General features: G+C 43.1%; 2 protein-coding genes across 2 annotated transcripts in view; one reads left to right on the top strand and one right to left on the bottom strand.

Annotated features, from left to right (window-relative positions):
• LOC135524064 (serine/threonine-protein kinase Chk2-like) overlaps positions 1-9279 on the bottom strand; it is a 63850-nt gene extending 54571 nt beyond the window's left edge. The window contains exon 1 of the mRNA XM_064951261.1: positions 9207-9279. The gene's annotated coding sequence lies outside the window, so the exon portion shown is untranslated. The remainder of the gene's footprint in view (positions 1-9206) is intronic.
• On the top strand, positions 439-11214 carry ccdc180 (coiled-coil domain containing 180). The gene is made up of 37 exons (XM_064951848.1): positions 439-549; positions 646-815; positions 1039-1127; positions 1257-1366; positions 1569-1697; positions 1791-1901; positions 1985-2080; positions 2172-2335; positions 2516-2635; positions 2756-2835; positions 2929-3017; positions 3301-3420; positions 3526-3699; positions 3800-3915; positions 4039-4171; positions 4271-4313; positions 4416-4543; positions 4633-4817; positions 4914-5089; positions 5194-5374; positions 5494-5640; positions 5740-5884; positions 6003-6119; positions 6250-6345; positions 6501-6587; positions 6781-6959; positions 7186-7256; positions 7486-7549; positions 7695-7772; positions 7871-7940; positions 8097-8241; positions 8342-8502; positions 8919-9056; positions 9163-9274; positions 9360-9465; positions 9606-9747; positions 9883-11214. The coding sequence occupies exons 1-37, from the start codon at positions 490-492 to the stop codon at positions 10015-10017; spliced, it is 4467 nt and encodes a 1488-aa protein (XP_064807920.1). The 5' UTR covers positions 439-489; the 3' UTR covers positions 10018-11214.
• Positions 11215-11717: the final 503 nt, after the last annotated feature.

Raw genomic sequence — 11717 nt, 5'->3', positions numbered from 1 at the left:
GCCTTCAGATTTTGAGAAAATTAACAGCTAAGGAAGATTTTTTCACATCTCTTATTAACCCCCAATGCCCAGTCTGGTCTGTTTAAGCATTCCTGGAAGTCTCTCGATGTTGAGTCTCTGGGTTTTGAAACTCTGTGTTTACTTGTTAGAAACGAACCCGAGATGGCTTCGAGGATATGTTGTCATGGCGACGAATGGACGCTCTACCTGGCTCGGATGGAATAGTGAGTTCGCATCCTAACTAAACTCAATCGAACTTGAGCTAATAACGTGATAGCCAAATAAGTATTAACTCTATATTATATAGCTAAAATAGAACACAATGTATTGTCATGCAATGTATATTTTCAACTATGGCTAGGGCTTTGCGCTGAGCTGTTTTGCAAAGTAACGTTACTGAAGTAGCAAATAACGTTAGCTAACGTTACAGTAGCTGCTTGATTACATTGCATGTTTAGGTAAACTACGTAAAACTCCTGTCTCGACATTATGGCTGAGACTCGTGTCATTCCAAGTGGGAAAGTCTACCGCCAGATGTTTGACGCCCAGGTAGGCTATGGGTTGATTATTGATATGAAATGCTTTAAACGTTTCGTAGTGTCTATGTTGTTGCACGTTAATGCCACGCATCAATTTTATCCTCAGGTTCAGCTGTCAAGGTCTCTACATGATACTCGGAGGAAACGTGAGACTAATGAAGGATTCTTACCAAGGGACAACCCTCCTCTTAGTAGGGACACAGACACTGGTCTGCAGCAGCGAATTAGAACTCTTCAGGCTGAAACCCACCAATGCTCAGAGGAAATGGCTGTTAGGTACAGGCACTGTGGAATACAAGTTGCATCCTTCATACATACTCCGAACACATTCCCCACTGGGCACAGATTTAAATTCTATGTTTAATTTAATTTAAATTACATTGAAACAACATTGATTCAACCAGTGTGTGCCCAGTGGGTCATCGCGTATTGTCAATTTGCAATATTCATGTACTTTTGAAGGGTGTGTGAGTCTGTCTGACCCTGTTTGACACCACAGGGACCAACTGTTCTCAGGCATCAAACAATGCCAGACGAGTGAGGAGCAGCTTGTTGAGGAGGAGATCCGTGGACTTCCTGACCATGTTGGCAAGTAGCACACTAAAGTTTTGCAGGCTTAAACATTGTAAGAGGGTGGGTGATGAGTGATGGTAGGCGAATGCAGACTTGTGCTTGTTTCGCCTGAGGTTATTGATCCCTTCCTTCTTATCTCTGCAGTGGCAGAAAAGCCAGGGTCAGACATCATTGACCGCCTGATGGAGAAAAAGCAGAGGAACCACCTAGAGGCTGTGGCACAGTTGTACAGGGACCTTTCTGTGCTCAGTGTGGTAGGCACCTTATATTCACAACGGTACCAAGTTTGAGTTTATATATTGAAGCAGTCATAGGCATAGTATAATAAACAAAAACGTGAGTTACTGTAAGTTGGTACAATACAATTTTGAGGTATTCAATGTAATGGCTTGGTAATTATAATTATTACTATAATTCTAATAGTTTAGAAGTGACATGATGCCTTATTTCTCGCAGGAGTATGAGACATTATTCAGGCAAACTGGGCAAGAGGTGCTGCACCAACTCTCTGTGTATGATGGCAATGTGGAGAGACAAATGCAGAGGATTGAAAATATTTCTGATTTGGAGAAGTTCACCTTACAGGTCAGAATGGCCTTAAATGGCTTTTCTTTTCATGACATCAATAGAATAAATAACCAACAACAACCATTTGAATTGTCACAACTGCTCTTACAGGGACTTCATGAGTTCTGGGATACAGTGAAACAAGAGTCAGTGATTAGGAGGAAGTGGATCAAGGATCTGGATGATACCCTGGCTAAGTATGAGTCTGACAGAACAGCCATGGTGAGTCTTATAGAATAGTACTATAAATTATCACTATGTAAATGACTTGATATTGTTCTTGACATTGTTCTATTGGTGTCCAGATTGCAGCATTGCTGAGAAAATACACAGGGAAACTGGAAAAAGTCTGCTACGTAATGCCTTCGGATATCCACCGACTGATCAATAGAGAAGCCATGGTAGGATGTTCTTGGTTCATTATCATCAAGGTAATGTAGAAATGACACTAACTGCAGTGCACAGAGACACTCATGTCGCCTCCCTCCGCAGATGATAAACCAGGCTATTCTAGCAAATAGACGAGCAGTGGCCAAGCTCTACCTGAACCTGATGGAGAATGATCTACAGAAGGAGGTATTCCACCGACTCAGATGGGAGGACAAACTGCAAGACTGGAAGAGCTTTAAGGTCCTTGGTGTGGTCAGCAGGTTCAAGTAGGTTGTTTCTTCAGTGTTCAACAAATTAATTCATCTCTTCCATGGAACTTCTAGTAGGCTATTCTGTCTTTAACTTTGACTACCAAAAAAGTCTGCCTCCTTATATTTGAGTTGTGGTATTTAGTGGCGTCATAATTCTTGGTTAACTTCTAAATCCCATCAACTTTTTGGCATTAGAGATTTCATGGGAAGCCCTCCAATCCAAGGTCCTAAGGACGTACAAGCTATTCTGGACACCATGAGTGCAGCACAGCAATCTTTTAGAGAAAAACGCATCAAAATTCTTCAGTCACTCACGTGAGTGAGCAGGCAATTTCCCCTTGTTGTGAGATGAGTCAGTGTGTCACACTTAGTTAGGGATACATTAGACAGATATGACGACAATGATTGATTCATTGTGTCTGGGTTTATTTGTAGTGCCATGATACCTCCAAGATGTTCAAAGACTCTAATCGCTGAGTGGTATAACTCTTTGTCATCTGTCAACGAGCAAATTGGTGAGCAAATCCTTATTCTATACTGTCTTAATATTATGTTTATATACAAGTTTATATGCTTGTTCTGTGTTTTACATTTCCATGTTTCCTCAGATTGTATGCACATTGAATCAATGAGGAAGCTACATTCCTATTATGAAAATACTTGGCAAGAATGCCTAGCAGAGGTAGAACAAGTCAAGGTACATATCGGTCATGTTTTTCTTTTCCACCTTTTAGATCATCTTATTTAAAGCACATCTTGGGACTGATTCTGGAAATTAGCACGAGCTAAGGCATGATGGTGCAGTGCACCTGACCCTTGATAATTAATTGTGACAATGTTTTCATTGAATCTGCCCCTATAAAATCAATTATTATTATATTATCTTTGAATTATAAATATTTCTCATTTAATTTGTTAATCTGGAAATGTACCCTGTAACCATGCCGAAGTCACATTTTCCTTTCCATTGGTTTACTTAGAAAGAGATTACTACATATGGGGTTTCTCCAGAAGAGATCCAGGATACTGTTAATGTTGAGTTCCTGCCTCTGATTGGGAAATGCCAGAGCCAGACCGAGGAGCACCTTGCCACCATGGATGTAAGTCCTGGGAAAAGAGAAAGACAACAACAGCACTGTATTTTCTATTCATCCTGTTAAAGGTTGGTGTTCCGTAATGCCCAGACTTTCCGTCTCTTACCCCAGAGAGCGTTTGAGTCTTTGGCCAAGAGAGCTGCTGTGCTAAGTAAGTCACTTTTCAAATTCACACGTGGGGCATCTCACCTGTGGGAGGTGCACAGTGCTGGGCTGCAGAGGAGGGAGCAGCAGCTGCAAGACCAGCTGGACGAGGTGCGCTACAGTCAGGAGCATGAAATCCAGGTGACCCCCCCCCCCAGCACTGCCCTGCCACCACAAGGATCAAGGATACTGATAGCAGAACAAGGTCCCCTGATATCTCCCACTGCTGTCTGTTTTCCAGAAGAAGGAGGCTAATCTTGATGTGATGTTGGACAGACTGAGACAGGAGAGCACTGAAGAGGCACTCAAAATCGCGCTGGAGAAGGCTCTACACTCCCTGGATGAAATAAAACTTGTGTAAGCTGTCTGTTTTTCCAGAAATATAATAGTATTTCTCGACAGAAGGAGTTTTTTCTGAGCCTGGTCTCAACTTTACATGCAGACTAGGCATTTCCTACAGCTGTTGTATGATTTCCATAGATACATGCACTTCTACAAAGAAGAGGTGGACACAGTGGAGAGTTATCCTGCCATGGTCTTGGAGGAGCTGCACTCTTACAGCTTTGCTGTCAGTCGATTCTTCAACGTCAAGGAGATATATACCGGTAGTCAGGTACGGATCTAAGATGTAAAGCAAACCACTATTACTATAACGATTAGCCTTGTACAGACTATTTGTTAATAACTTTAAGGGTCTATCTTTTAACCACAGGACTCTGAGGAACTTCGCTCCCTTTATCCCGGCATAAACCTCGGTGAGTTGGATATTTTCCTTTAGCAGCATTCAATTTCATTGCTGTGACATTACTTCAGGATCCTATGTATGAGCAAACATTTGTGGGATGTTGGATCAATAGATTTAAGTGGGAGGGCCAGTGTGAAGAGGACAAGACAGACCACTGTACAGGGAAGGAAACGTTGTCCGGGAGGATTCCAGAAAAGTCCAAATCCAGCACATTCATCCTTTGATGAATTTGACACTGAGGTTCAAATCCATGCAAAAACACAAACTGCTACTTTTATTTTACCATGGCAGTGTAGGCATGGAATATAAATGGTTTCTCCTTGCTGTAGGATGTCATTGATTCCCATCGGGAGTTTCTTGACTCTCAGTCCAGTGAGACATTCTGCACCTCTAAAGGCAATGTATACAACGGTCAGAGCTTTGTCTCTCAATGGGACACGGAGCAGGATTCCATTCCATCTGAGATGGAGTTGGTTGTGTTCCCCAGAAGTCTTCTTGCTGATATACAAAAAGAGTACAGGCCTGTATAAAATCATTTACCTGTAGTACAAGTCATTATTTACTGTTGAAGGAGAGCCTTTTTCTGAACAATGTCCCTCTTTCCTCGTAGTATACGTCTGTTGTTTTTCAATCACCTCGAAGAGAGATATCAGACTGCTCTGACCAACACAATGAATATTGTGGCAGCCAAGAAGGAAGCACTGAAGTCAGAGCAGGATCTCCGGCTGCACCTCCACCAACCACGGGCTAAGAGAATCGAGGTGGACATCCACAATGTCCGTGCTGGTGAGAAGATTAACCCATCTCACCTTCCAAGTCCACTCTAAATAAACAGTCCTCCCAGTAGTTTACTGTAAATGTATGTACATTTGTCTGTCTGCCCTCTTTAGCGGAACTGGTACTGCACAGAGATCGTGTGGATAGGCACTGTAAAGGCATCTTGCAGGCCCTTGGCAACTGCCGAACGGACTTCCACGAACTCCAGATTCGACAGCACAAACTGACTGAGGACTTCAGATCCCAGATTTACAGCATGGAGGATGTCTTTACCTATGCCACCAAGTCAGACGTGTAAGGACATTTGTGGTTATCTATCAAAACGTTTAGAACATCCATTTACGTGCAGTAATGATGACTTTTGTTGATCTTTTTCTCTTTGTCAATGCATCACTGCTCATCTCTGTCCTCAGGCTGGTTGGACTATGTGGTACGCTGCAATCCAATTTGGAGAGCCACATGAACATCATTCAGGCATCACAGAGAAACTTCAGACAGACTCTGGAGTCCAAGCTGGATGGCCTAAGAGAGACCAACGTCCAGTTAATCAAATCCTTTAAGTAGGAGTTGTTCCTCTATCCTGAGTTGTTCCTCTATACTTTTTTAATAGGGTGTCAAAGTACGGATTATTTGGTAAAGGATGGCCTTTATGCCTGCAGGCTGTTCTCAGATGGAGGGAACTTCACACCCAAAGAGATAGAGGCGCATCACAAACGGATTGAGAAAATGGTTAAACGTATCGACACCAACGACGAGGCCATAATGCTGGATATGGAGGGGACAGAGTCCAAGTGTCTGGAGCTGGTATGAACTTTAACTAAGCTCAAAGAAAAGTCACATTACATTTGTTTTGACCCAGATTATTTCAGTGTTACATATTTGTGCTGAGCTTTGCCATACCAATGTTGCATTTACCCCTTAGGCGAAGGATGTGATAAACAGGTTTGAGGAGAAATTCCACTTTTTGACAGTGGATTTGAAGTTTCTGGAGAAAATCCAAGGAATGCTAACAAATACACAGGTTCAGATAAAAACAGAGGTACATTATTATATCTGGTCTGCCCGCCTCTCATGATATCTCTCGTTTACCGTCTTGCATCCCTCTCTTGCCATTACTCATATCTTAACATACACCCACAGGTCAAAATGTGTCTGCTTCTATTTTACAGGCAACAAAGAGCAACATGCACAATAAGAAAATCAACAGCCTCCTGACAGAGTTAAAAAGTTTGGTAAATACTTGTGCCAGAAGCAGTCCAGAAAAGGTACTAAACTCAATCCAAATGTGCGCTGATTGATTTATATTTTTCTTTTGTAAAAGACTACTAGACAGAGCATAGCACATTATTTTTTTCGCATCAATAACAGCATATTTGTACTATTTTTCCTAATATTTGTTCATTCATTTTCCCTCTTGTAGACAGTGACGACAGATGATGTTTTCACTTTTACGTGGTCTATAATAGAGGAATTGAGGGCACGATGCCATTATCTCCAATGCTTTTTGGTAAGTGTGTTGCAATGGATATAAAGTCTTCTATATAAACATACATAAAGACAGCTTACCCAAAAACACATTGTTATATGAGAAATAGACTGTAGTGGATTTTACTATGTTGTTGTTGATCCATAGTTTTTATTGTTGCATTGACCATGACTGAGGTCCAGCTAGGGTTTAATGCAGTGTGTTTTGTGTGCAGAACCCTTCCATGGCAGTACTGATGCCTGAATGCCCTCTCCAGGGGGCCTTCGCTGTAGCAGCACGCCCAAAGTCCCGCAAGTCAGCAAGCCCTGCCATAGACGGTCTGCTCCAGCCCAGCCGCATGGGGGTGTCCTTCATGGATGATGTGGCCGTGGGGGTCATCCGGGGACTGCTGAGGTCAGAGAAAAGCTCACACAGCCTCTAATAATACAATCGGTAACTCTGTTTATAAGGCCATAGAGAATCATGTTCATATAGACAGTATCCATGTAGGAAAGCGGCTGTCAGAACTCCCTGGTCAAAGACGAGATGTATTAGGTCCAAATAGGCCAATTTAATGACTGATCTTTTACATGAGAAATGCAGTGAAAAGGAGAACTGACATTCTCTGATGATTCCTCAGGCTAAGCAAGCCTAAAGTCACCCAGGAAGCCAATTCAGAGTCGACAGAGAGGGTCTCAGCAGCAGTCACAGGTACCAGCCATGTTGGCTTACAATGTTGTCACCCACTTCAGAGGAAGGATGGAATTAAATCTAGCCAATAAGAACTAGCCTGGTGCCCAGACGCTGAGCAATATTGCTGTTCGTACATTAGTATAGCTAAGTACAATGTGGTCTGTCTGGCTCCAAGGCTAAGATCAAATGCAAAAGTCATGCTGATTCCAGTAAGATGTAATGTTTTGTCCCTCTGTGCTCTTTGTAGTCAGGTTGTCGTCTCCTATTGGGCAGAGGTCAGGGGATTCTGCCGAATCTGTCAGTACACAAAGGTCAGAGGGAACCTTCTCTGTGTCGTTATCACTGGAGCACAATCATGCAGAAATCATTTGTAGTAACAGTAGAGTTCCTGTATAGCTTAGTATTGCTGGTCAGTTTACATGGAGACCTAAGCACTCTCATCTATTTATTTTATAGTGTGAAGAGGTTTTCTAAACCCACTCGCTTTGACAAGAGATTCCAGGTGTTTGGTCCCAAACCAGAGACACAAGGCGTGTGAGTAGTCCTTAATAGCGCAGCAGCATGCCTTACTGAGATCAATGCTTTGCAGATCAATACTAATTTAAATTCTCACACTTCTGTCATTCTTTCAGAACTACCTTCAAAAGTTTGATAACCAGCATTCTTTGGAAGACCAATGATATTCTTCTCCTGGTTGCTGAGGTAACAGCTCATTCATTATAATCTGCAGTTAAACCCAATTTTGCTATGTGTCATTTGATCCTATGTTATTTGTAGTAAAGTCTAATATTCCCAATTATCACAATCTTCCCAATGTTAATTGACGGTAACACTAATTTAATTGTGTGTGGCGATCAGGAGTTCTATAAGAAGAAGGAACGCCGGCCTATCACAAGGCCTCAGTACCTCCAGGAGACGTTTGAACAATGTGCTGAGGAGATTAACAAAAGGCTGCTCGTCTACCAGAGCCAAACTCAGGACTACCACAACAACTGTCTGCAAGGTTAGCATGGACTTTTGCATTTCCATCGATTGGGTACAGTTGAGGCACATTTTCTCCCCCTTCCTCTCCTTCCTGTCACGTGTTCCCTGACTTTGGACAGAATTCCGACAGCAGCTGAAAGACATTGAGGAGGGTCTTTCCAAGGTGCCTGGGGTGCTCATCTCTAAACTGGGAGAACAACACCTGGGGAGCCTTTGCCAGGACACGGACAACATCCGTCAACAGCTAGGCATCACTCTGCATGAGAGCGAGGGCAGGAAGGTACTGTCGCCTTGTTTAAATGTCTTTCCTTGAGGAAATCTCTGATCTGACGAGGGAAGATTGGTGAAAGCAATAGAGTGGAAACCATGGGCTGGATTCAATCCGTATCGCCAAAGGTCCGCGTTAAAATTTAAAGGCAATTTCCGATTGAGCCGACATATGCAGTTTTTACAGTGAATACAGTCTCTGCGACCGCGGGAACATTGTCTTTAACTATCAATCGCGCTATAAAGCAGACCTTCAGCGTGGATTGAATAGAGCCACCTTACATCTATTCACTCAGAAATCTGTTATTATCTCAGTGGAAGAAAGATGCATTATAAAATATATTCCAACGGGTGGTGGGAGGGGAGTCAGTCATACTAGTGAATCTCCTGGTGTGGAAAGGCATTCATGTCTGTAACTTGTCCTTTCAGAAAAAGCACAGTGGCAAGCTGAGTGTGCGTCTGAGCCATCCTGCTTGTGAGAAAGAGCTGGAGGCCTTGAATCGTGCTGAAGAGGAGAGACAAAGAGAGCTGACCAATGCCATCACGAACACTCTGCAAGAGCTACAAGTAAGCACTGACCATATCCACATCTGTTTTCACCTTATCAGCAGTAGGGAGTTGGCAATTTGGTGGCTGTGAGTCTCATGGATGCACATCATTTTGTGGATTTCAGGCATGTGTGAGGAAACATGGGGAGGAGTTTGTGAGAGCACTCACCTCTCTGACAGAGAACCTGCTGTTCCAGATGGACAACCTCCTGACCGTAGATGAGGTCCAAATTGGCCGTAAGTCTCCATCCATCCTCGCAAGCCTTGTTGATTTAAAAGTCAAAATAACCGCCTTCTTGTTTGATCTGATCTGGAATTGTAGAAGCTGAAATGAAGAGTGAAAATGTCACCACTCTAATTCGCCGAAAACAAGCTGGTATTCCGCTAGAGGAGAAGCAAAGTGCACATCTAATACAGCGAGGCAGCAGGTAAACGCAGTCTGGCAGTGAAAAGCACAATATGATGGTACAGTAAAGACTGCAGTAATATTTTCATATTGTGCACCTCTTTAAATAAATATGATTAATAGTCCTGGAAACGTAACCATATATGACATTTTATGTGGTAGAACGTGGCCAGGAATCTCTTACTTTGGATCCAGTACTGATGGTCCAGTGGAGCAACCATGCAAGAAAACAGCCTCCATCACCACTGCAAAGACCACTTTAGGCCACCTGAGAGCAGTGGAGGCCCGTGAATCTATGTACCAGGTAGGAGGCCAAGGCATTATCCTCAGACATGTGAGCAGACAAACCCAGAGGCTAGCTATAATACATAATATGACCTATTAGAATGTTCAATTAAATAGGATGTTGTAAAATGTGTGTTTGGTTTGGGGCCCACAGTGCTATGAGCAGCGGTACAGGGAGGAGCTGGCCCGGGCCGCGCAGGAGAGCCAGGTCCAGAGGACAGAGGTGCAGTGCTGGGAGGAACACTGGAGAGGCTTACTGAACACTCTGACCCAGCTCAACGCTGAGTGAGCACCTAGCAACTGCGCACCAGAGCTCACCGTTTTCTACAGCAGGACTAGACTAGATTAAAATGAGATTTCCAGTGACAAATAAAATCATGGTTTGCATTTTTCTTTCTTTTTCTGCCACTAAGGGATTGAAAATACTGCTTCGGCAAAATCGCGTATGTGTGACTAATATCGGCTATAAAATACAATATTCAATACACATGTAACCATATAAGTTTAGACCGTCCCCTCGCCCATACCCGGGCGTGAACCAAGGACTCTGCACACATCAACAACCGACACCCACGAAGCATCGTTACCCATCGCTCCACAATAGCCGCGGCCCTTGCAGAGCAAGGGGAACTACTACTTCAAGGTCTCAGAGCAAGTGACGTCACCGATTGAAACGCTATTTAGCGCACACCGCTAACTAAGCTAGCCGTTTCACATCCGTTACACACAGAGCGTAGATTTTTGTTAATTCTGGCCGGGATTTTATCAGATCACAGATTGTAGACTATGGCTTTTAAAGGCAATGTTCGGTAAATGCTGTATATGTCAGATCAATCTGAAATTACCTTCAAAAACTGCAATTTCGACTGTGCAGTGAGCTGTGCTATGGATAGAATCCCGGACTAACTCTTTACAATGAATGCAGCTTTGTTGTTGTTATACATTATTTTTTATTTCAAATGTTGTGGTCTTCATAATTATTGCCACATGAATTGCTTGCACACTCCATACCATGGTTATCTACCCCTGGTCTATTATCTAATTTACCGCATGGTGATGTCACCATGGAAGGCCAAAACATCAGCGGTCTAAGGCACTGCATCGCCGTGCTTGAGAAGTCACTACAGATCCGGGTTCGATTCTTGGCCGTGCCTGAGAGACCTGCGGCGCACAATTGGCCGAGAGTCGTCCGGGTTAAACACAGTCTCCAGTTATACAGTGTTTCTTTCACCGAACACATTGGTGCGGCTGGCTTCCAGGTTAAGCGAGCAGTGTGTCAAGAAGCAGTGCACCATGGCAGGACGCTACCAATTGGATATCACGAAAAAGGAGAACAATAAGAATCTGCATAAAGTAAATATGCGCATTCCTACCAGTGATATGTTTCCACCAAACTGACTTGTTGCAGATAAGTCATCGCATGATGACAGTGCACACACAAATGTACTTTTTCGCTTAAGTTTTCACATACCAAATAAAAATCTAAAGTTCATTGTGTTTCTATCGCATTTTCAACTCTACGGATAGGTTTGTCACAAAATCTGTTGTGTTAAATAGCAAATGTGCCTACTCTGGTCTTGGCACGTGCACTCTAGCCAACAGCTCACAGATACAGCGCAGGTAGGCTACTGTACATTATGAGATTATTATGGACAAGAGCGAGAATAATTTTATTTGTAAAACGGCAGTCAAGCATCATGTCACCAGAATTTTTATTGGTTTATTTTACCTTGGCAAGTCAGTTAAGAACAAATTCTTATTTACAATGCTGGCCCAACTGTGACGACGCTGGGCCAATTGTGTGCCGCCCTATGGGACTCCCAATCACGGCTGGATGTGATAGAGTGCTATCGATAAAGCTCAGCGGGAAAGGGTTGTGGACTACTTTCTGGATAATTTTCAAACTCTCTGATTCTGAAAATGAATCGGACAATGAGGAAATTCCTGATTTAGGCAAAAACACTTTAATTGAACCAGACATTGTGGAGT

Source organism: Oncorhynchus masou, chromosome 1 (assembly GCF_036934945.1).
Source record: "Oncorhynchus masou masou isolate Uvic2021 chromosome 1, UVic_Omas_1.1, whole genome shotgun sequence".
NCBI lineage: Eukaryota > Metazoa > Chordata > Actinopteri > Salmoniformes > Salmonidae > Oncorhynchus > Oncorhynchus masou.
The sequence above is the reverse complement of the archived record's forward strand: the minus strand, read 5'-3'. Positions and strand labels throughout refer to the sequence as shown.